The sequence below is a fragment of the Alternaria viburni genome, assembly GCF_023758015.1.
Source record: "Alternaria viburni strain BMP 2772 chromosome Unknown scaffold_6, whole genome shotgun sequence".
NCBI classification, from domain to species: domain Eukaryota; kingdom Fungi; phylum Ascomycota; class Dothideomycetes; order Pleosporales; family Pleosporaceae; genus Alternaria; species Alternaria viburni.
Genome location: NW_026055775.1, coordinates 678,570 through 701,579, shown reverse-complemented (window position 1 = coordinate 701,579; position 23,010 = coordinate 678,570). Strand labels below are relative to the sequence as shown.

Here is a 23,010-nt window from a genome sequence, read left to right as displayed (position 1 = left end):
ACATTGCCATATGGGCCATATAATGCAACATGATGAACTGTCACCGCGGCCGGAGGTGGCAGAGGAGCTGGGGCTGGAGCTGATGCAAAGGTGATGTTTTGCTGTGGAACAAAACCGGGCTGGAAGGTGACGTTTTGCTGTGGAACTGGAATGGACTGGATGGTAACATTTGGCATTGGCGCTGTCTGTGTGATCGAGAGAGATGACGACATGCGTGGGAACGTGCCAAAGCTTCTAAAGCTTGAGCCTGGGAATATAACCATGGCATTGTTACCCCTTTGTTCAATGATGCACAAAATCCTGTTCTTAGTCTCCTCCCAGCTAGGCCTTAAGAGGTCTGCAAAGATATTGCCAGACATTGAGTCGGCGATTGCATTGAGAAGACTGACGAGCTCATCATCTGAGAGAGGGTTCAAGTGACGGTACGCCCAAGGATGTGTGTGCAGAAAGGGGTCAGGTCCGCGCGATGATCGGAACATATCGAGTATGTATAAGTGGTGTTGTGAGAGGTTATACCGTGTGTTGCGAAGAGGACAAGTTGGCTTTGCTCAGGGTTGATAGAGATGCGCTTTGTAATTAACTAGAAAGTGTAGTGTTCGATAGAGAGAGTGTGTGTTCTAGCAAGGGGGTTTATATTCTAAACAGACATTGAATTTAGGGCTTTGGCACAACTCTCGATTGCCAGCATGCTGTATGAACGTGATCCTCAGAACGTGTCGCTATGCAGAATCACGATCATAACTTGACGTAGAGAGTGCGATCATTGTGAAGGAAACATTCCCTGTGCCGGCGTGTCATGATCTGTATGATGAACGAAGATGTCGGATTATCAACAACATACTTGTACTCACCTCACTGAGTGTATCTGTTTCGCGGCAACCTCGACGCATAATCTATCTACTAAACACTGATGTGCGTGTGGACGAGCACATGAGCGATAACATTCTAATCTCGCGATCAACATCAACCATTAGCTGCACTAGCACTAACCAGATAATTATAGAATGTAAAAAATCTGCATTGTTCAATATCATCAGTTATGGAATATGTTCAATAAACTATCATCATCGTCATCATCATCCCCCAGCCTTCAGTCAAGATCATCCTCCGTACCAACTAGCCTTAATAACTATCACTATCACTGTCGTAATCAAAGAACCCTCGCCTTCCAAAGCTTCTAGGGCTTCTCACATACCCGATGCGTGGAGATCGAATCCTCCCAATCACCAAACCCTGCACCGGCGTAGATGTCATAGTCAGTGTGGCAACAGGAGCAGGAATGCTGAGCACCTGAGGTTGTTGTAGTTGCTGGTAAACCACGTTCTGCTGCGGCTGCGGCTGCGGCTGTACTTGCTGGTGGTAGATGACATTCTGCTGTGCTGGCAGTTGCACGGGCGGCTGTTGTACTTGATGGTGGTAGATGACATTCTGCTGTGCGGGCTGTTGCGCGGGCGGCTGTTGTACTTGCTGATGAACAATGACATTTTGCTGAGGCGGCTGCTGAACTTGCATCTGTGTTTGGACTGGCGCTGGCGCTGACATCTGGATGTTGAGACTTCCAGCCCCTCCGCCTTCTCCGAGCATCACCGCGCCGTGCGCCCTAAGATGCTCTTCAATGATGCTAGCCGAACCCCGTAATGCCGCGTTATCCTCATAGAAGGGATCCCTCTGTATGTCGCGATAAATGTTGTTGTGTACCTCAAGAAGCCACTCCAAGCTCTGCTTCTCGATAAATGCCTTTGGCCAAGGGTGGTCGGGCATACACCAACCGCTTCCTCCACGCGCATCCCAGGAAGACATGGTAGGTAATTAGAGCGTATGTGTTATCGATTTGAGGTGGAATTAAAGTGAGTTTCTTCGTCTGGTCAATCTGTCGTTGGCGAAGTAATGTCGGGGCTGGTAGAATAGTGAGAACAGAAGGAGGGAACAGAGTTTTATGCACTTCGTACCGTACAAAATTCACAACCACCACTGAGGGTCCTCAGTACGAAATTGATTCCACGCACGCCTGCTGTGACAAGATACCTCGTTCGCTGGCTGCCGGAATGATCTGGGAAACGTCATAAGGTGTACATGCCAATGATACACAGTTCACAAAATACCAGCGACCATGTTGTCGACCGCAGTAACCAGCAATCAAGCACCTTCAGTCGACAGCTAGCGGAAACGTTGTGCGTTGAACAACGCGCATGTTGCCCGTGTTCCTGTCACGTCAGCGAACCTTCACAGTTTCGCGAATAACATACCTACTCAACCCAATCCCCGCTCTCCCCTGTCCACGCCCCTCGACCATTGTTTCATACCGATCCAAACATCAGGCTCCATACCACCGGCCAGCCTCCATAACATAACAACATAGCATAACAGTACGACACGGACCCATAACACTACCAACCAAGCACAATGTCAACCTCCCTAACCCTCAACGCCTTCACACACCCCCACCCCTGGGCACCCACCACAATAAGGCTCTCGCCCACTCCATCTCTCATCTCTGCCCAAGCCTCGATAACACACCAACTTTACATCCTAGACTGCCGCGGCCACGATGCACGCGATATGCAGCGAACGCTGAACTACGTCACGGCCGAGCTGCGGATGCGAGAGATCGAAGACCTCGCTCTAGCAGAAGCCACTCGCAAGATCGCAAGTGCGGAGGGCAAAGACGGCAACACGGAACCCTGGATCAAGAAAAAGGATGGAGGTGCGCGAATGCGGGAAATGGAAGATGAAGACAAGCGCTGGGAGAAGGAGAGTGGTGGAAACCCGCGGTGGGGTGAGGGTAGGACCGCGCATCTGTACGGCAAGTAAGCGTTCACTTGTCACGGGACCAAGCCCTGATGTAATGATGAACTGGAAACGGATCGAGATCCTGCAATGCGCTATCAAGTAGTAATGTATATGATACATGTTGCGATCCAGTATTGCTTGGGTATCATACCTGTACGCCTGCAAATGCCCAAACTTTCGAGACGCTGTGCCTAATCAATCTTCCGCGTCTCCTCCGCCGCGCTCCATGCGCGCTCTGATGTCTCTCACTAATGCCTTCGCGTCTTCTACCTCTACACCGTCTTGACAGAGCTCGTTCGCTAGCTCCATGGCTCGTTGGTACATGCCGCGCATGTACTCCCATCGAGCGAGCCAGAGTCGGGCTTTGCTGGTCGTCGCAGTGACGCCAACACCACCGGCAGCTTCAGAGCCCACTTCTTCGTAGTCTGGCCCTTCTTCTTGTGCAAGTACTAGCTCCATGTATGCCGCGCATTCGTTCATGTTGTTTATCCTCTCATACAGCAGGGCGATCTGGTAGAGTACTTCTGGATCGAGGATACCTCCGCCGAGACCAGTAACTTCACTGCTCCCGAAAGAGGCTCCGACACCAGCATCATAATAGGAGCCTGCGACTAACGCGCGCTTGTATGATCGAATGCCATTCATGATCTTGCCCACTTTGCCGAAACATTGGCCGACCGCCATCCATAGCTTCGGATCGTAGGGTCGTAGGGCAGCGGCGCGTTGGTGATAGAACAGAGCGTACGAGTGCATCTCTAGCATCTCGTATGTCTGACCAAGTCCATACCAGGCGCGGTAGTCTTTCCGGTTCACGTCGACGGCGCGCCGGTAGGATTCAATAGCGGCGTGGGTGTTCTTCATCTCCACAAACTCGTGGCCCATAAGCGTCCAAGCGGAAAGGAAGGTCCGGTCTAGAGTCAGAGCTCTTCGGAAATACATGACGGCTTTCTCATGCTCCGACTTGAGCGAGTAGTAGTTGCCCACCACGCAACATGTCTCCGGTCGGAATTTGTCAGTCGCTGTGGCGAGCTGTGCCAAGAAGGCAAGCTTGGGTCGCATGCCCATGACATACAGGATGTTGGAGTAATTGTCGAGATGATCGACCCGATGTGGATCTGATACGAGCAAGTCCGAGAAGATCTGTTCGGCATCGTCGAAGTCTTTGTTGTGGTAGTGGAGCAATGCCCGTTGGGTCTTTAGGAAGGCCGATGACGGGAAAATGGTCAGTATTTGCGACAGCGAAGTATGAATCTGTTCGTTGACCACGTAGAGCTCCTGAGATGACGTAACATGGAAGATGAAAGTCATGAGGTTTTGCGGTAGGCGTGTGACGATGCCATTGAGCTCTTCCATGGTGGTCAGTAGAGCTTGTAGCTCCTGCCATGCACCCCAGTTGTAGGTGTATTGGTGCACGCTTTTGATCAGATAGTCGATAGCAAGCTGCTCGTTCTTTCCCTTGGCGAGGACCATGCCGTATAGGTACTCCAGCCAGCCTTGCGGTTGTCGCCCGCTGTTGGGCAGGTCTTTGAACCACTCTTCAAGAACGGCAGATACTGTGGGCAGCTCCTTGTTCAATGTGACACCTCCGTCTTGGGGGCCGAGAATCATCTCGCTATCCTCGTTCATGCGCTTCTCCCCAGCTATGTATTTGGCATAGAGGGCAAGGAACAGCGCCTTCTGACTGATGCCCTTCATTGTATCGTTGGACAGCTTGGACTTGGATGGCGTGACCATCTTCGCCTTCCCCTTGGCGCCTTGCTTCGCCTTTGCTGTAGGCGTAGCAGGTGCCTGTGAGGCGCCCTTGGGTAGAGGGCCAGGCAGGAAGACGGCGGCGCATCGATCATACTCGCGGCAGTCGAAGTATGTCTTGGCGAGGAGGAACTTGTGCGTCTCACGTGCTTCTAGGCGTGCTTCGATGGGGTCTTTGCGTACGAGATTGGGTGTCTGCGGCGGTTGCGCATCCGACATGGGGGAGTCGACGTCGGTGTCCGAGCCTTCATCATCGGCCGATGGGAGCGAATCGAGTAATTCTGCGGCCCTTGTCAATATCAGCATGCAAAAGTCAGTCTACGTAACCATTGGTACTCACCATTTCGCCGAGTGATAGAGACAGCGCTCTGTGCAGCCGATGACGGCGTCCTGGAGCTGGGCCTTGAGTTGGGCCTCGTCGGCCGGCGATAGAGTTCCCATCGCGTCGCTATCAGGAAGAGATTACTATTTGCGCGCTTCAGATCATGGTTCAGGGCTCTATCGCGTGATGTCGCTGCCGCCGATGCGCGTGTTGATGGGGAGCTTCCTGTCGTGGTAGGGTGGGGCACAAACAATGGCCCGGCGAGCGGTTAAAGGTTGCGCCGCTGCGCCGCGGAAATTAGCCCCTTCACCGCCCGCACCCCTACATCTGCTACTGCCCCTCTATCTTGAACACTGCTGTCCAGAGATACCCAATTCACTGCGTTCAAGATGCCCACCACACTCAAAGAATTCGAGAGCGTATGGCCGCGCATTGTGGCCGACCTGCAGGACCACTGCAAATCATACAAGCTGCCCCAGCAGTCTCTTGATTGGTTCACCAAGGTAGATATATCCCGAGCAACGCATCCAGGGTCCAGCTCGCTCACCATATTCCATAGTCACTGGACTACAACACTGTTGGCGGAAAATGCAACCGCGGCATGTCCGTTATCGACACCACTTCAATTCTGCAGAACAAGTCTCTTGACCCATCATCAGAAGAGTACTTCCGTGCTGCCCTGCTCGGATGGATGATCGAACTCCTCCAGGCTTTCTTCCTGGTCTCGGACGATATCATGGACTCTTCAAAGACCCGTCGTGGCAATCCCTGCTGGTACCTTGCACCCAAGGTCGGCATGATCGCCATCAACGATGCCTTTATGCTAGAGTCGGCCATTTACGTGCTTCTCAAGAAGCATTTCCGTCAGGAGAAGAGCTACGTCGACATGATGGAGTTGTTCCACGAGGTCACATTCCAGACCGAATGCGGTCAATTGTGTGATCTGTTGACTGCCCCCGAAGACGATGTCAACCTTGACAACTTCAGTCTCGACAAGTTCACCTTCATTGTCATCTACAAGACTGCCTATTACTCTTTCTACCTCCCAGTCGCACTGGCACTCTACTATGCCGGCGCAGCTACACCAAAGAACCTCCAGACCGCAGAAGACATTCTCATCCCCATGGGCGAATACTTCCAAGCACAAGACGACTACCTCGATGCATTTGCTGACCCCACTGTTCTCGGCAAGATTGGCACCGATATCATGGACAACAAGTGCTCATGGCTGATCAACCAGGCCCTGAAGAAGGTCACGCCCGAGCAACGAAAGGTGCTAGAGGAGAACTACGGTCAGAAGGACTCGCAGAAGGAGGCCAAGGTCAAGGAGCTGTACCATGAGCTTAAGCTGAAGGAGTTCTACGAGCAGTGGGAAGAGGAGCGCGTTACCGAGCTGAGGGCGAAGATCGACAAGGTTGATGAGAGCGAAGGCTTGAAGAAGGTGGTCTTCGAGGTCTTCCTCCAGAAGATCTACAAGAGGAGCAAGTGAGCAGAAGACTAATTATACCATAGGTGGAGAACCACCTCGAGTGTCCACAGAATCTAAACGAACTGTCCGAACTTTCCATGTGACTCGCAACAAATTGTTCGCATCGATCAACTAAAATGCCATTGACACGTATAAAGTAAAATACAACAGCTTGCAGTAAGACACCGTCGCAGATGCCATTGGAGGCGTGAGTGATGAAGGAACTTGCACATACAATGGCATCCACGTGGGCGAATCGCGCTAGGCGCGGGCCGGCCAAAGTGGAGCGAGCCATCCCACCAGCTGTCGCGAGATCCAGTGACGCCGCGTCGCGTCTGCAACCACGAACCTTTTGTCCCATCACCACCAAAACAACAATATGCACGCCTCTTGTTCTCGCGTAGTCACACCCGACAAGCACTATGATCTATGTTTATCTTTGCGCTAAGCGCAATCTGAAAGATGGTGGTACCTGATAATATGGGGGCCAGATTCTGCGACTCAGGCGCCCTGTCAATCAAAGTGGCGTGGTTTACGATGCCCCGTCCTGTGTAAGCGACCCTACTGGAAGTACTCTATCGTCTTCTGGTCTTTGCTACTCCACTGGACCAGCATGTTTTCCAACTTTGCCAGTGCAATATCTGGTAACGCTCCAGAGAGAGCAAGCAAAGATGAAGGGGCTTCGCTCACCTCGGTCCTCGAGACACCCACCCTACGGGTCGAACTGGCACTCCTCGTCCTCCTGAGCATCGATGCCATGCGAAACGACCTCACGGCTACCTTCGAGCCATACGACAACCCCGAACCGAAACCCTCCGTTGCAAACCGGCAGCTCGCACCCAAGACCAGAGCCCAGGCACCAGATCTCATGAGCTTCAACGAGCCGAGACAGACTACGAAACCAGCGCCTCCTACAAGGCAAACATCGCAAGAACATGAGTCCACACAAATGCAGGCTTTGCGACGAAGCGCCTTGACCTTCTTCGACAAATGGCGGGCGAGCGTTATGCATCGCATATGCGACGTCCTCTCTGTTCGGGGTGAGACTGTCCGGCAGGCGAAAGCAAAGCGGAAGCAAATGCTGGACCAAGCCGACAGACAAAATCAGGGCATCTCTTCGCTCATCGATTTCGACGACCTCGATCCCTTCGCGAACGCGGCTCCCAAACGACCCAAGAACACAAGACACGGGCACTATGAGGTGATCGAGACTAGGCTGCTAGCTCTTGAGGAAGATAAGCGTGTGTTGGTTTTACACTGCCTCCTGCTGCTCTTATTGAGTTTGGAGCAATACTCGGCATATTCGCGCATCTTGTTGCTACGTCTGGCAAGCAGTCTTAAACTAGAGGCTGATTTGCTGGGCGAGCATGAGAAGTCGGTTGCACAAGGTCTGCTAGCCACGGCTGCCTCTCAGATGGACGCCGAAGCGACAGCCAAGAACCAAGCGTCAAATGACGCAGTATCTCGCCGTTGGAAGGTTGGTCTCGCGACTGTGGGCGGTGCGGTCCTGATTGGTGTTACTGGTGGTCTTGCTGCGCCTCTACTAGCCGCAGGTCTGGGTACTGTCATGGGCGGACTGGGCCTGGGGGTCGTTTCAACATATCTTGGTGCATTGGCGGGCAGCTCGGTGCTCGTTGGATCGCTGTTCGGAGCCTACGGTGCGAAGATGACCGGGCGTCTAATGGATCAGTATGCGAAAGAAGTTCAAGATTTCGAATTCCTTCCGGTTCACGGTATGTAAAGCGGAGATGAAGTCTTGCTTGAAGCTAAATGTACCAGATCCCGATCGACCTACGAATCAACGCGAGCTCGATTGGGCTGATGAGCAAGATGCGCGTGACCCACAGAAACGTGAACAGCATCGATTACGCGTATCCATTGGTGTTAGCGGCTGGCTAAGCTCCCCTTCCGACGTCAGCAAGCCTTGGGAGGTGGTCGACTCTGCTACAACTGAGCCATTCGCATTGCGTTTCGAGCTTGATGCAATGCTGCGTCTCGGCAACTCCCTCAACGATGTACTCTTCGGATACGCTTTCGATGGCGTCACATACACTGTCGTCAGTCGTACGCTTCTTGGCGCGCTGTACGCGGGTTTGTGGCCTCTTGGTCTTGTCAAAGCTGCCAGTGTCTTGGACAACCCTTTCCTCGTTGCACTTGCACGAGCCGACAAGGCTGGCAAGGTTCTTGCACATGCTCTTATTGATGGAGTGCAAGGGAAGCGACCTGTCACACTTACAGGTTACTCAGTGGGTGCACGTGTCGTGTACGCATGTCTGATCGAGCTTGCGGAACAACACGCGTTCGGTCTTGTCGAGTCTGCTGTTCTTATGGGCACTCCTGCCCCTGCCAATAGCAAGCGTTGGAGGCAAATACGGTCAGTTGTTGCGGGACGCGTTGTCAATGTTCACAGTACGGAAGATTATGTACTCGGCTTCCTCTATCGATCTGCCAAGCTTCAGGTAGGTGTCGCTGGTCTACAAAAGATCGAAAATGTTCATGGCGTCGAGAATTTCGATGTAAGCAAGCTTGTCAGTGGCCACGACCAATATCGATACTTGGTCGGTACTATACTGGTTAAAGTCGCACTTGGTGATATAGACTTCAACAAGGTAGCTGAGCAAGAACGCGCTCTCGAAGAGGCGGAAAGGCGAAAGAAACAGGCTCAAAAAGAGGCAAAACGCAAGGCAACGACTGAGCAAGCAAAGGAGCCTGTTGCCAGGCCTCAGCCCCGAAGTCGACCGGTTGCTGCGGCTCACGACTCTTCGAACTCTCTGATAGATCTTACAGAGCCAGAGCCGACCAAAGCTTCAGCCTCCAACAGCGATCTATCTGGTCTTTCCTTCACCTCCACCGGTGTATCCGCGACTGAGCTTCCCCCTTCGAACGTCAAATCATCCACCCCGGCTCTGCATAAAACACCTATGGAAGAATCCAAGAGCTTTCCTGATACCACTACGAGATCGTTCCCAGAACCACACGATCTATCAAGCCCCGAGAACTCGGCTGTCCGGCTGCAGAAGAAGGGGACCGAAGTCGCTGTTACCGAGGTTCTTGTCTTAGAAGGCAGCGATGCTGCTAAGGACAAGAGTATTGACAACGAGCATGATGATGAGTTTGACGACTTCGACTATGACGCCGAAGAAGTTAGTAGCGAGTTTGGAGAACTCAGCATGGTAGAGCCGCTGCCTATGGACGACTTCGATTATGAGTTGATGTAAGGGCGCATGGACCAATCACATCTTCCTGATAGCTCGCAAGGTCCACCCAACCTGACTAGTGGTTGTTAGATGGTACGCCCCGATTATGCACGTTCCTTGTATGACGGCTTACATGTAAGGCACCAGCTTGGCTTTCAAGTAACCAAGACATTCTCCTCATGCCTCGGATGATAAGCTGGATTAGTGAACGCGTTACGCGCGTAACGGTATAAAGTCATATGTATTCAATCAAGTTCAGGAAAATCCTTATATATCCCAGTTTGAATCGATCAGTAGAAGCAGGCACTGCGACGGAAACACCAACCGTCTTGCTAAATTCAGCCCATCCATCATGCTATTAGCAACACATTCTCCACCCACATCACCGTCCTCATCCTTCTCTAAACTCGGACCGCGGATATCTCTCTATACCCCACCATCACACGCCACCGGCGAACTCATCGTCCTATGTACATGGCTTGGCGCAGCCCGAAAGCACATCGACAAATACATTGCAGTCTACCTTACCATCGCTCCCAATGCCAAAATCCTACTCATCCAAAGCGACGTAACATCTGTCACAAGCTCCTACCCAGCACAAAACAAAGCCATCATACCAGCCGTCGAAGCCGTGCGCTCTGTACTGAGTGACTGCACTTACACACCATCTACCAACGTCCCTTCATCTCCAACTGCAAACGCCACCAAAACGCACACAACCCCCAAGATCCTCTTCCACACCTTCTCAAACGGCGGCCCCATCTCCGCCACAGCCCTCCTCCTCGCTCTCCATGCCCAGAAGTCCACACCCTTACCCATCACCGGTATCATCATGGACTCTGGACCCGCAGCAGGATACTACTGGAAATCATACAACGCTATGATTCTCTCCTTGCCTCCAGGCCCAATACGCTCAGCAGGCTACGTCTTCGTTCACGGTATCCTGATCATCTTGCGGGCGAGTGTGGCGTTGGGACGGTACGAGCACCCTGAGGTACTGGTTCGTCGGACGCTGTTGGATGAGAAGTTTGTTTCTGGGGCGGAGAAGGGGAAGAAGAGGAGGGTGTGTTATTTGTACAGTAAGGCTGATCGGATGACGGATTGGGAGGATGTTGTTGCGCATAAGGAGATGGCGAGGGAGATGGGTTGGGATGTGGGAGAGGTGGTGTTTGAGGGGACGCCTCATTGTGGGCATTTTGTGGGTAATGAGGGTGTTTATGTTGGGCAGATGGACAAGATGTGGGAGGGTAAGACGTTTGGACAGTAAGAGTTTGTCTGATTTCATGATTGTTTGGAGGGACAAGTCGCTATAAGAAAGATCTGTTGCTGGCTTGGCGCTCATTGTCTTGTTGATTATGACTCTGGTACTTCGTCGGCCCATGGTATACTCGACTGTGCTCCCGCTTTCTGCACTGTCATTGATGCCGCTCTGTTGGCATGCGCAATTGCAGCATCGAGGCCGAAGTCTGCTCCCTTTGACATTGCTTTCCAGCGCGCAACGGCAACTGTGTAGGCTCCCGCAAACGTGTCACCTGCGGCTGTTGTGTCGACAACCTTGACTTTTCGTGCCGGCACAATATGACCTTGCTGAGATGTCTCTTGCTGCTTCGCAGTCTTGTAAAACACGCCCTGAACACCCGAGTAAGTACAAGTCAGATCGCAAATCGAGTGATTGCTTACCTCGCCACCAAGCGTAATAATAACGTTCTTAACCCCTCTCGCGATAAATACAGCAGCAACCTCATCCCATGAAGTCGGCTTCTCAATCCCCGATAAAATCATCGCTTCCGTCTCATTAACGATAAGATGACCCAGTCCATGGTACGCTTCATCCGGCAACGGCACCGCAGGCGCAGGATTAATAATAGTCTCAACGCCCTTCTCCCTCGCCGTCTTCATATTATGCAGCACAACCTGCAAGGGCAATTCCAACTGGAAAAGCGCAACCCCCGCATCCTCATCCACAAGATCCTGCACCTCAACATCTCCGTTCGCCCCAGGACAAAACATAATCCTGTTTTCTCCGGAACCCGTCTCGACGATAATGACCGCAACACCCGTCTTCTTCCCCTTGAGAATCTGCACCTTCTCCGTCGACAATCCATCTTCTCGTAGAGCTTTCAAGAACCCCTCGTGAAACTCGTCGTCACCCACTGCACCCACCATCCTAACTTCGACATCGGAGTCCTGAGACGAAGAAGCTTGCGCTTTGGTGCGAGAGAGACGCGCACATGCGACGGCTTGGTTTGCGCCTTTCCCGCCCCAGCCAATGTTGAAGGATTCACTGGTCAGCGTTTCGCCGCCGACGGGGACGCGAGCTGTACGCGTTACGAGGTCGACATTTAGGGAGCCGATGACGGATATGACGGCTGGTTTGGAAGACATTTTGGATGCTGGGTATGGGAATGTGGAGTTTGGTGAGGGTAGGGTGTTGTATAGGATATGCAATGAGGCTCTGGGAGGTTAGCCGAAGACGCTATCTGGATTAGGCTAGCCGAGCCGACGATTGACGTAGGGGAGACGGCGTGCTTGGGGTGAAATATCTTGTATTGGACTGATCGGATTGCAACTTTTGAAAAAGCAATTGAGAACTGGTTTATCAATACATTCGTTTCGCAGTGTTTCATCACCTGATTCTACAAGTTATCCAACCCTCCCCCGGGCCAACATCATCTTCACAACCTCTTTTCCCGCCGCATCAACACAACATCACCGACACGACAATCATCCCTCGAAATGCCTTTCAATCTGATCCTAGACCTACTTCCCGAGGATTTTGACCACCTCCATATATCGCCAGATCGCTGGCAAGATCAAGAAACCACAATAACCCTCATCACGAAGCGAATCCAACGAGAAGAAAAGGCTCCTTTCGATCGGCACAGAGAGCCCCTCCACGTCTCTCTCTGCATCAACAATCCCCAAACCTTAGCAGAGCTAGGCGAGCAGCTCTCCAACTTACCACCCAGGACCCGTACCCTCACCCTCACGCTGCCCGAAAACCCGCCTGGCGCGAAGCTTGCCATGTCAGATGTCTCCTTGCCGGTCAAATACATCACACACCTACGCATCAAAATCCTCCCTGACGACTTTCCCGAGTATGAGCCCACGCCAGAAGACTGGAATGAGCTTGCTCAGGCGTGGGGGGATGCATTTTTTTGCATGCCAGGGCGACATCACATCGAGAATGTTCTGTTGGACCTACGCGGCATAGACCCTTTCGTGATACCAGACATCGTTCCCCTTCTAGTAGAGGTGACGACGGAGTTGTACACGAGAACGAAAGAAGAGAGTGGAAGGGAGTTGGTTTTTGGGATTGTGGGTGCGGAGAGGCAGAGGAAGTGGATAGAGGGGCAGTTGCCGGGAAAGTCGGAGGATGACTTGTTTGACGAGGAGTTGGCTGCTGCGCGAAGACAGCGTGGTAGGACGTAGATTTGAGTGGTATGTGGGGTTTCTATTGGGAGGCTTGATGTATGGTTGAGTATGTGTGAAGCTTATGTGACTTGTCGTTAGTTTCAGTCTTCGTAGATCATCCGCATCGTCCTCGCTCGCGATTTGTTACACCCACGCTCCGTGCTCGTCACGTCTTGGAGAAGGTCGTGTTAGCTGATAGAAACATTGCAACATTGATATTCGTGTCCAAACGGCGAGACCGTCACCCTACAATCCTCTAATTCAACCAACTCATCAACTCGACATGTGACGAACTTTTCGCAATCCGCCTCAAGTCGCATTGCGCATCTAAATACCACTTTCCACAGGGATATTGACTCCCAAGTTCCGCAACTTATCCGTAGCAGCCTCAACCAGCATGCTATTCCGCTGTATGAGCTCCTGCACCTGTTCGTTCTCTGCTTTCCTCGAGTAGCTTGGTACTTTGACACCGGTACCTCTCGCTTGCTCGTGTTCGCCTGCTTGCTTGGCATTCCTCATAGCTGCTTCGATCTGTTGCGCTTGCTCCTTCTGTACCTCCTTGAGCCTGTTGAGACGCTGCCAGGCCGGACGTTCGCTGCCATCAACAGTGTCGGTCAAGGTTTCGCTCGCAGGGTCAATGGCGCTGTCCATAGTTTGCAACTCTTCGATCCAGTTGCTTTCCTTCTCGCTTAGTTCGCTGGAGCCGATGCTGACCATCTTTCGTCGAAGAGCTTCGTAACGCGCGTTGATCTGATCTTGTCGCGCGGTAACCTTCTCCAAACGCTCGTCGATATTGGCGCTGCCGTATGTTGATCCGTTGTCTGAATCGACTTGGTCGTTGCCGGTGACACTGTCGATGTTTGCTGCGATCCCGGACGTCCGGTAGATTTGATCCCTAAACTCTTCCTGGAGACGTGTCGCGCGGTTGAACAGATCGGATACAGCGAGTTGGAGTTTGGAAGTCTGTGCAGAGAGTACGCGATGAACATCCATAAGAAGCCCCAGGTTCGCAGGAGATAGCCTAATCTCATCCTTGAGAGCACCTCTATGCCGTGCGGGGATGTTGATAGAATTGTAAAGATCGAACGGCTCGTAGAGTTCTTTTGGTGGTTGCCAAGCTTGACGCACTTCCTTGTTAGGGCCAGTGATTGCCATGTATTCGGCAATTTCCTCTTGGGTAGGGAGTCCTTCTTCAGGTGCATCGAGAAGAGCAGCTTGGGGTTCACCGTCAACTGTAGTGAGAAGAAGGTAACCGACGTTCCCGTCTTCAATAACGGCGACTGCGGTGACTTCTTGCTCGTCCACGTCCCCAGAGACGCGTCGCTGTAGGTACTGGTCCACGGAGGTGTTTGCCGATTCCAACACGCGCTTGATACGGAAAGGTGAGCCTTCGGTCTGTGGCTGGGATAGCTCGGTCTCCAGCTTCCTGACCCAGGGCTCCATCGAGACGTAGAAGACCCCACTGGCGTGTGATACGAAGAATGAGAAGTCGGTGTGCACATCTGGCGTGATGCTCTGGTTGAACGAGGGTTCATCGCTTTCCACCAGTGTAATTGTTTCCGCAATGATGAGCTCGTGTTCGGTTGGTTCTGTGGTGTCAATCTCGTCTTCTGGTGATGGCAGCCATCGCCCAACGATGCCCTCAAGGTCCAAGCAGACATGCACCTTGCTCGTTTCGGTGAGCAAGCACACAACAGCGGTCGGCAGACCCTCTGCAGCCTCCTCTTCTTCGCTCTCGGAGAGGGTCTTCAGGGAGAAAACAATCATGTCGCTAAGCTCAAAATCATCGACTTCAGGCGAGATAGTGAAAGGTCCCTGTAGTAACGGCACCGCAGGCGCGCTGTGTGGACGAGCGAAGACCTGAACTGTGTCACCCTGCGCCCGCTCCTCTGCGAGAGGCTCCTCGTATAAGATGTCCGACAGCCATGAGACCTGCTTCTCTGATGTTTTCAGTTCGTCTTTGGGCGATGTCTCGTCTTCTGAGAGCTCGGCGTAGTTGATGTTGATGGAGGAGGTAAGGGTTTGGAGGAATGTGTGGCTGCCGGGCGACTCGACCAACTGCCACTTGCTCGGTAGCAGAGGACAGAGTGCGTATACGTCTCCAAGTACCGTCGCGATCCACAGTGTCATCGGCGCCCAGCCATGGACACCTTCTTGGTCTGGGAAGTCGCCAAAGCATGCCGATGCAACTTCCAGCTCGACTGAGTCGGGAGAGAAGCCCTTGGAAGCTCCGAATTTGGAGGCGCTCAAATCGTCCTGGTCGCTGGTAGCGTTTGCGAGTTTGGGCAGATCGATGGAGAGCGATGGTTCACTGAAGGTAGACCTGTCGGCGCGGTTGATCTCCCACAGCCTGACTACGCCCGCCTTTGTGATGGTGACTAGGCAGCGTCCATGATAGCCCAATGGATGCCATAGTGTTGTTGCGACGGGCGACTCTTCGAGAACGTGTACAGTCGGTCCCAACTGGAAGGCCTTTGGCTTCAACGGACCGTCGTCCTCTCCAGCTCCGAGCAGCGACGAGTCGGGAAGGTGTATTACGTGTACCGTATGCGAGGTGGAGACGGCGAGGTAGTCTTCTTCGGGCGAAATGACGAGACGCGTGATCGGGAGTGGTATCGAGACTCGGAGTGTTCGGTACGCGGGCTGTTGCTCTTCCTTGAGGTTGACCAAGTCTGCCCATCGTATTTCGTTTCCAACGGCGACGAATATCTCGGATCCCCTCGTTGCGATCGTCTTTCGCGGTCCTGGTTCCTGCTTCTTTGCTGCGACTCCATTCCCGTTTGTCTGCTTCGGCGCAAACAGATGATAGCCTGGGTTCGGTCGGCTGAGCCAGTCTGGCGTATAACCCAGTACTTTTGGCATGACGGCGAGCTCCCTCGGATATTATTGAGAGAGTTAAGAGTGGGTATGAGATAGCTGCGTGGATTGAAGAGGTAAGAGTGTGGACAAACAAAAGTTCCAGCCGCGCGATACAGCGCCAAGACCGACGCGTCTGGAGAGCTCCGAGCTCGACTTTCCACTCCCGATCCTTACACTCACTCCAAAACCACCTGGGCACCCTCGATATCTTCTCAATCCCCCGGGCCACGGTCGCTTCATACAAATCTAGCCGACATCAAAGTTGAGGGCGCGCATCATGCCAGCGCTTCGCAGTACCATTGACCGCCTCGACAAGCCGAGTTCGTATGCGACAGCAAAGGTATGGGAGGCTACAACACATCGCCTTAGTACGCAAAGACTGACTGTCTTCTAGAAGCGCAGACGCGACCGCAACGGACGTGACGATGACCGCGGCCGCTCTCCCTCGCCCGAAGACAAGCTCAAAGACGCAACCACCCTCTACGTCGGCAACCTTTCCTTCTACACCACCGAAGAGCAAATCCACGAGCTGTTCAGCAAATGCGGCGAGATCAAGCGCTTAGTCATGGGTCTTGACCGATTCCAGAAGACACCATGCGGATTCTGCTTCGTCGAATACTACACACACCAGGATGCGCTGGACTGCATGAAGTACATTGGTGGCACTAAGCTCGATGAGCGTGTTATTAGGACGGATTTGGACGAGGGCTTCGCCGAGGGAAGGCAGTACGGACGCGGAAAGAGCGGTGGTCAGGTCCGCGACGAGTACAGAGCCGAGTATGATCCTGGTAGGGGCGGGTACGGCAGAGCTGTGGACGAATACCACGAAGCGCAGTAAGATGACAACGGACTACCATCTCTCGGACCACCAGGACGTTAATCACGAGAAAAAACCCTAGGCCATATTGATCAGGAGAACCTCGCGCCGCCGCGCCATCCCACGTTGGCAAGCACGACTACGCTGAAACTGAAGACGACGAAGGGCACTTCAGTTACATGAGGAAACTCGCCCAACCCAATCTCAACTGGGTGTCGAAACACTGCAAAGAGGGCGTCTGGCGTCTATCATTCGGCAATGTTCATTAGTGCTTTAGTCATAAGCACATGCTCATCGGGGGTAAAGATACCATACTAGATACCTTCCCAAATCTCAGTACCACCTTCCAAACATCCTCTCTTATGCTATACAAAAATGCCGCCCAACCATGCGCCTGTAAATGTCTAACATTTTCTGTCACTCATCTAGTCCGGTCCGCAAGTTCAAACTGCTGTCGCCTCTCCACGGCCTTTACAACCTCTCCCAACCACCAGACATGTATCCGTGGGTCATCCGTCAGTTCAGGATGGAAACTGCACCCAAACACATTACCCTGCCGTACCGCTATTATATCCTCCGCACCTGGATGATTGTGTTCTTGATTTTCCTGCAAAGGTTTCGCATTGGTCGACAGCGTAGCCATGACCTCAACCTCGCTTTCCAACTCCTTCCTCGCCAGGTCATCCGCTGGCGTCTTACTCGGCGCAACAATTGTATCGTCCCTTTCGCTCTCCCCTTCTTGTATGCCCACTGCCTTCTTGCTCGGTAATAGCTTCTCTACGACAGGCGCGCGGATGAAGACGCATCGGTATGGATCGGTCTTATTCGTTTCGCTCGTCGATTCCAGGAAGGGTAGCCGGAGGTTTGCCTGGAAACTCTCGGTCTGTCGCCCGAAGTGGTTTCTGTTCACTCGTACGTCTAGACCTCCAATTAAGTCCTGGCCTCCCTTCTTGGTTCTATTGGCACTCTCTGCTAGCAGAATCAGGCCGGCGCATGTACCCCACGTTGGCTTGCGCTGCACTTTGACGAAGTCGCGGAGAGGCTCGAGGAGGGCGCTTCGTGCGGCTACGAGTGACATTGTTGTGCTTTCACCGCCGGGGATGATGAGGCCGTCGCATTGCGCGAGCTGTGCTGGTGTGCGGACCTCAATGAAGTGGAAGGTTTGCGACGAGGGGATGTTGGAGGATGCCGCGCGGAGGAGTTGGATGTGTTCGCTGAAAGCGCCTTGGAGGGCAAGGACGCCGACCGTAATATCTTGAGTACCGTTCTTTACCGTCATAGTAAAAACAAATCAGATCCCAGGAACTCCGTGACTGTAGTAAAAAAAAGGAATTGAAGCGTCAAGGAGATGTACAGTCATGCAACGGAAAGCGACGGCAATGGCGAAATCTTTATCGATAAGCCCAGCCCCCACTAAAACGCGGTAATCACCCGCGCGAGCACATGTCACCTCACACATGCGTTTGGTTCAGCCCTATTGATCCGCTTACCCCGACACGGTGCCGCTCTTCGATCTACCTCTCCATCATCGAAATCTCGGACCCCCATTGATGCCGGGAACGATCATGACATGTAGATCCCCACGCGTTCTACACATCACGTCAAGAAAGGTCGTACCTGCACTAAGGCTTCCAAGGCTCATATAAGGCCAGAGTCCTTCTAGTAGTCTAGTCTCACTACTTTAGCCGATAACGCAATCTGGTCCAGTATCAGTCTAGGAACAGTGGATGAAGGCGCTATGATCGACAAACAGGATGAAGAGCCAACGGGACACGGTCTCACGTGCTGGCTACTGGATACGCGATCACTATGGCCCGGGGAAAAGATCACAGATTCGGAATCAGTACGTCGTCGCTCACACACCTGTCTGCCTAGAGCATCAGCTAATCATACCTAGGCTAGAGAAGCACTCTCCCTCGTCACCCCCGAGGAACAAGACCTCATAAAACGCAAATACCACATAGCAGATGCGCGAATGAGCCTAGGCTCCGCCCTCCTCAAACGCCTTTTCGTCCACAAAACTCTCGGGATACCATGGAAGGACATCCGCTTTGGTCGCAAACGCGATCCTAAACACGGAAAGCCTATCGCCTTGTTAATACCACCGCAACATGGCCCGGCTCCTGTTGAGTTCAACGTCAGTCACCAAGCCGGTCTCGTCGCACTCGTAGGCTGTGCAACCAATGAACTCGACGCAGAAGTCGGCGTAGATATAGTTTGCGTCAACGAGCGAAACGACTACCGCGTTGTCGACGAGGAAGGTTTCGATGGCTGGGTGGATATGTACGCTGAGCTCTTCAGCGGGGAAGAACTCTTCGATATCAAGTACAACGTTGACCCATTCCCCCTTCTCGATGGCACCATGGTCACGCATGAGATTCTAGGTCGCCACGATCGCTGTTGTAGGCGAAATGAGCATCTCAACGTTACGCTACCGAGTGGAGAGAAGAGGGAGTTGGATTCGGATTTACTCATCGACGCTAAACTACGACGGTTTTACACGTTTTGGTGCTTTAAAGAAGCGTACATCAAACTGGACGGCGAGGCATTGCTCGCAGAGTGGATACCGCAATTGGAGTTCAAGCACGTACGTGCGCCGAGGCCGGGGACGCCGGCGCGGTGTAGTACGCATGGGACTTGGGGTGAGAGGGCAAGTGACGCGGAGGTTTGGTTCTCAATGAAGAGCGATGGAAAGGGGCCTGCAGGTGTGAGGGGATTGAGGAAGGGAGAGTGTGGGAGGTTGGAGGATACGAGGGTGGAGATCCAAGCTTTCGAGGAAGACTTTATGATTGGTGTTGCGGCGAGAGAGAAGAGAGATTCGGCAGTTGATGGGAGTAGGAAGAAGCTGCCCGATGTGTTGACGCATTTCAGGGGGCTGCATTTAGAGGAGGATGTTATGAGAGTTGCCAGGAGTGCTTGATGTGTATTTTGTCGTTCAAGCGAAATAATGACACTATTGAGGCTCGAGATGCGGCATTGACAGAACGCCAGATTGCATATCCCACATCTTTCCTTCATCCGCGACTACTAGAACTCTCCTACCTATCTTTGATCTTCAGCTTATTAGTTGTCGTCCGATAGAATTCGTGAAAGTATCATGCCGTTGCACTACATCGACCAGATTCTCGTCCTTACGCAAGCACTCAACATATCGTTTAAAATTGTCTAGCCGCGGCCATACATTTTCCCGCTGTCTGCAATGATCTCGTGATGAACGTATCCCTCATGTCGTCCAAGATCGTGTGGTGTAGCAATCTCTTTGTCCTTTGGATGCTTCAGCATATGTTTCCTGTTGGCCAATTAGTAGGCATCTAGTCGCGGGAATTTGAAAACCATACTTGTGATCCCTCCAGTGTTTGTTCACCTGTCCACATTCTGGACATTTTTTCTTGGTCGACATGCGAAATTCACGTGCATCCGCCACATTATGAGGTCCCTCCTCCGAGGATTTCGCTGTTGTAGATAACAGGCTGGGTGAGCTGTTTTCTGTTACCAGGATTGGTAGAGTAAGGAGGATTGAGGATGGATGTATAGCCAGTGTCTGCATCATGGGACGTGCCTTACAGAGACTCGCTCTGCACTGCTCACAGAATGCGTCTGGTAGGCAGCCCAGCAACACCCCGGTAATTGCTCTGGCAGACGGTCGAATTTCCGGTTCGACGTGTAGCATTTTGCAAGTTATCTCAATGACAACCTGTATCCAATCGTCATACTCAGTCTTTCTCTTCCGCATGTACTTGTGAATCTCTTCGGTATGATCCCCGTAGGGAGTCATGGTTGGGTCTATTTGGCCAAGTACAAGTGCGCCTAGTATTTCCAAGAAAACACAACCGAGCGAAAATATATCTGTTTTTGAACTGCGCGGCGACCAGTCGTGCAGCTCGGGTGCAGCATATTTGCGGGTGATGGTATCGGGGCGGCCTGTTGTCACGCTTCGCGTAGCAGCACTATAGTCCAGAGAAGACCCAAAATCTGTATATATGAAAGTACCCTTGTGTACCAGAATGTTGTGCGGTTTGATGTCTTTGTGCCGTACTTTCTGAGTGTGCATAAATAGTAATCCGCTCGCAATGCATCCGAAAGAATAGTGCAATGTTTCCAGTTCACCCTGTGTGAGGAGACCGTGATGAGCCTTCAGAAGGAAGATATCCAGCGAACCGGAATCGGCGACTGGTGTTAGTAAGATGCCTACTTCACGCGTCCCTACGTAGGTCGCGAAAATCCGGGTGATATGATGATTTGGAGCCAGACGCCGGATGACTTTGATCTCATTATCGAAGATTCGTCTCCTCTCGGTAGGAGAGCCATAGATCCCATACACCTTGTGAGCGAAGACCCTGCCAGTGTGGTCCGCAACCTCTTCCACATTGGCACAACCACCCTGTCCTAAATTGCGGAGTTTCAGGAGGCGCAGCTCTTCGTTTGGCTCAAGTAGGTAATCCTGACCCTCTTCGATTTGTATTATTCGTTTGTAGCTACCGTCGTCATTCTTTTCAGGCAGAGAGCATGCGCGCGTCTCCTTGGGCTGATACCCGTGGTCGGGGGACGGAGGGCGTGGACGACTAATAGAGGTCAGCCTGCTCGCTAGACAAATCGACAGTCATGTCTCAATACGCTCACAATTGCAAGTCACCGCTAGGCCAGCGGCTCCAATGGCAATACATACCGGCGCCTCCGACGGTACTCCATAGATACACTAAGCCGTGATGGTGTTCTGTAGGTAGGTAAAGTCGGAATCTGCAGCAACTATGGGAGTTCACCTCACCAAATGACGAGAAAAATAGGTATTTCCACGTTCTTCAGAGGGCGGAAAGTGAAGCATGCAGTTGAAGTTGAGAGGGCTGGCTTACGCCCGAATGCATGGCGCAGGCTGAGAGCTGCGTAGGCGATTGGCCCCAGGTAGATGCACTGCCTACAACCACGTCGGCAATGGCGATCGATTTTCAAGTAGACCTACAAATACTGCGGCGGAGCCAATCCCTGGAAAATGACACTTTAGAGGTTGCATGAGTTGTATCTTGAGCAAGATGAAGTATTAGGGTTCGGATTCGTCGAGGAGAAGGGTGGCGTATGCAATACGCGACCGAACAGAATCCGATTAAATTCCAACATCGGTGCGACAACTCGCCAGCCAAGAGAGGCTTATATGCTATTTATCAGTATTTCCATCCGTAGTTGGTTGTCATGAGGGTCAATGGAATGGCAGCGCGGCGAGCCTCGCATGTTTCGTAGCGTGGCTGAGTAAGCCCACTTGGATTCCGAGATAGCCTCGGCGGGCGCGTCAATCCTATCCTCTTGATGTAACACTGCCTGGCCCTTTTGCAGTCCAATGAACTCTACGAGCGCGCCGACAAACTCAACATATCGGAGTGCCTCCTGTTGATGCCTAGTCTGAAGATGCCGAAGAAGATACGCGTCATGATTGCTGGACCCTGAGCCCATAAGGTTTGATAGCTACGTCAACGCACCCGAAGTCAACCCGCAGCTATGCCCCGATGTATATTACACCCCTCACCAACTCAACATCACGCCCGCAGTTTCCGCCTTACTCTCACGTAGTCAATTGAACGATATCTCGAAGCCCCCATCCTCAAAGCGATCCAGAAGCCGCCACAATGTCTTCTAACTCGCTCAACTACCCGCTCCTCGCTATCCCAGCCTACTACGTCTTCTCTCTCGTGCCGCACATATACGCAGCTAGCCTTCTCACAGCCAACGGCTACAAGATCAACAACGCGAACCCCAAGGCAGCGTTGTCACCAGAAGCCGTGAAGGGCAAGGTTCCCGATGCTGTGTAAGGCGTCCCCACTCTCCCCACCCAAGATCCCTTGCTAGTACGATACTAACACATCCACAGCTTCAAAAAGTACCAACGCGCCGAGAACGCTCAGTCGAACAATATGGAACAAATGCCCCTCTTCGCCGCCGCCGTTATCGCTAGCATCATTGCCGAACGCACCACCGCAACAGGAATAGGACGAGAGGTTCTCTCAGGCGATGCAACGGGCTTGACAACATTTGTCACAGCTTGGTTCGCAGTCAGGGCCGCGTACTCTCTGGCATATGTACAAATCGCGACTTACTCGAAGAGCATGATTAGGAGCGGCCTTTGGGCTATTGGCACCGGGCTAGCGATATACCAAATCTACAAGGCTGCCGCGATCTTGGGCTAGAGATCATGGACAATAAAGCGATATGGTAAACACGACAGATACGACAAGAACAACACGGACCAAGAAAACGAGTGTTAGGACTATCCTTAGAAAATCGATGTGCAATGAGATCAATTACTACTCAATTCATGTGTGCTGATAACTAGGGACTTCCGAATTCACAACACCAGCGATCGACACTTGCCAGTGTAACCTCGCGTCGCCATCCCAAAACGAACAAG

General features: G+C 52.4%; 13 protein-coding genes across 13 annotated transcripts; 8 read left to right on the top strand and 5 right to left on the bottom strand.

Annotated features, from left to right (window-relative positions):
• Positions 1 to 735: 735 nt before the first annotated feature.
• On the bottom strand, positions 736 to 1,800 carry J4E79_003687 (uncharacterized protein; the record flags this gene model as incomplete). Its single annotated transcript, XM_049352579.1, has 2 exons — positions 736 to 781; positions 1,196 to 1,800. The coding sequence occupies 2 exons, from the start codon at positions 1,798 to 1,800 to the stop codon at positions 736 to 738; spliced, it is 651 nt and encodes a 216-aa protein (XP_049212958.1).
• A 603-nt stretch (positions 1,801 to 2,403) lies between these two features.
• J4E79_003686 (uncharacterized protein) lies at positions 2,404 to 2,811 on the top strand (the record flags this gene model as incomplete). The annotated part of the gene is made up of 1 exon (XM_049352578.1): positions 2,404 to 2,811. The coding sequence occupies one exon, from the start codon at positions 2,404 to 2,406 to the stop codon at positions 2,809 to 2,811; it is 408 nt and encodes a 135-aa protein (XP_049212957.1).
• Positions 2,812 to 2,985: 174 nt separating this feature from the next.
• J4E79_003685 (uncharacterized protein) lies at positions 2,986 to 4,980 on the bottom strand (the record flags this gene model as incomplete). The annotated part of the gene is made up of 2 exons (XM_049352577.1): positions 2,986 to 4,828; positions 4,880 to 4,980. The coding sequence occupies 2 exons, from the start codon at positions 4,978 to 4,980 to the stop codon at positions 2,986 to 2,988; spliced, it is 1,944 nt and encodes a 647-aa protein (XP_049212956.1).
• A 270-nt stretch (positions 4,981 to 5,250) lies between these two features.
• J4E79_003684 (uncharacterized protein) lies at positions 5,251 to 6,350 on the top strand (the record flags this gene model as incomplete). Its single annotated transcript, XM_049352576.1, has 2 exons — positions 5,251 to 5,364; positions 5,421 to 6,350. 2 exons carry the CDS (start codon positions 5,251 to 5,253, stop codon positions 6,348 to 6,350), a joined length of 1,044 nt encoding a protein of 347 aa, XP_049212955.1.
• A 592-nt stretch (positions 6,351 to 6,942) lies between these two features.
• J4E79_003683 (uncharacterized protein) lies at positions 6,943 to 9,547 on the top strand (the record flags this gene model as incomplete). The annotated part of the gene is made up of 2 exons (XM_049352575.1): positions 6,943 to 8,062; positions 8,109 to 9,547. 2 exons carry the CDS (start codon positions 6,943 to 6,945, stop codon positions 9,545 to 9,547), a joined length of 2,559 nt encoding a protein of 852 aa, XP_049212954.1.
• A 331-nt stretch (positions 9,548 to 9,878) lies between these two features.
• On the top strand, positions 9,879 to 10,609 carry J4E79_003682 (uncharacterized protein; the record flags this gene model as incomplete). The annotated part of the gene is made up of 2 exons (XM_049352574.1): positions 9,879 to 10,526; positions 10,607 to 10,609. 2 exons carry the CDS (start codon positions 9,879 to 9,881, stop codon positions 10,607 to 10,609), a joined length of 651 nt encoding a protein of 216 aa, XP_049212953.1.
• Positions 10,610 to 10,879: 270 nt separating this feature from the next.
• Positions 10,880 to 11,911, bottom strand: J4E79_003681 (uncharacterized protein; the record flags this gene model as incomplete). Its single annotated transcript, XM_049352573.1, has 2 exons — positions 10,880 to 11,155; positions 11,207 to 11,911. 2 exons carry the CDS (start codon positions 11,909 to 11,911, stop codon positions 10,880 to 10,882), a joined length of 981 nt encoding a protein of 326 aa, XP_049212952.1.
• A 351-nt stretch (positions 11,912 to 12,262) lies between these two features.
• Positions 12,263 to 12,958, top strand: J4E79_003680 (uncharacterized protein; the record flags this gene model as incomplete). Its single annotated transcript, XM_049352572.1, has 1 exon — positions 12,263 to 12,958. The coding sequence occupies one exon, from the start codon at positions 12,263 to 12,265 to the stop codon at positions 12,956 to 12,958; it is 696 nt and encodes a 231-aa protein (XP_049212951.1).
• A 309-nt stretch (positions 12,959 to 13,267) lies between these two features.
• On the bottom strand, positions 13,268 to 15,802 carry J4E79_003679 (uncharacterized protein; the record flags this gene model as incomplete). Its single annotated transcript, XM_049352571.1, has 1 exon — positions 13,268 to 15,802. The coding sequence occupies one exon, from the start codon at positions 15,800 to 15,802 to the stop codon at positions 13,268 to 13,270; it is 2,535 nt and encodes an 844-aa protein (XP_049212950.1).
• Positions 15,803 to 16,076: 274 nt separating this feature from the next.
• Positions 16,077 to 16,637, top strand: CBP20 (Nuclear cap-binding protein subunit 2; the record flags this gene model as incomplete). Its single annotated transcript, XM_049352570.1, has 2 exons — positions 16,077 to 16,139; positions 16,194 to 16,637. The coding sequence occupies 2 exons, from the start codon at positions 16,077 to 16,079 to the stop codon at positions 16,635 to 16,637; spliced, it is 507 nt and encodes a 168-aa protein (XP_049212949.1).
• A 400-nt stretch (positions 16,638 to 17,037) lies between these two features.
• J4E79_003677 (uncharacterized protein) lies at positions 17,038 to 17,895 on the bottom strand (the record flags this gene model as incomplete). Its single annotated transcript, XM_049352569.1, has 1 exon — positions 17,038 to 17,895. The coding sequence occupies one exon, from the start codon at positions 17,893 to 17,895 to the stop codon at positions 17,038 to 17,040; it is 858 nt and encodes a 285-aa protein (XP_049212948.1).
• Positions 17,896 to 18,354: 459 nt separating this feature from the next.
• On the top strand, positions 18,355 to 19,536 carry J4E79_003676 (uncharacterized protein; the record flags this gene model as incomplete). The annotated part of the gene is made up of 2 exons (XM_049352568.1): positions 18,355 to 18,459; positions 18,514 to 19,536. The coding sequence occupies 2 exons, from the start codon at positions 18,355 to 18,357 to the stop codon at positions 19,534 to 19,536; spliced, it is 1,128 nt and encodes a 375-aa protein (XP_049212947.1).
• Positions 19,537 to 22,231: 2,695 nt separating this feature from the next.
• Positions 22,232 to 22,789, top strand: J4E79_003675 (uncharacterized protein; the record flags this gene model as incomplete). Its single annotated transcript, XM_049352567.1, has 2 exons — positions 22,232 to 22,410; positions 22,474 to 22,789. The coding sequence occupies 2 exons, from the start codon at positions 22,232 to 22,234 to the stop codon at positions 22,787 to 22,789; spliced, it is 495 nt and encodes a 164-aa protein (XP_049212946.1).
• Positions 22,790 to 23,010: the final 221 nt, after the last annotated feature.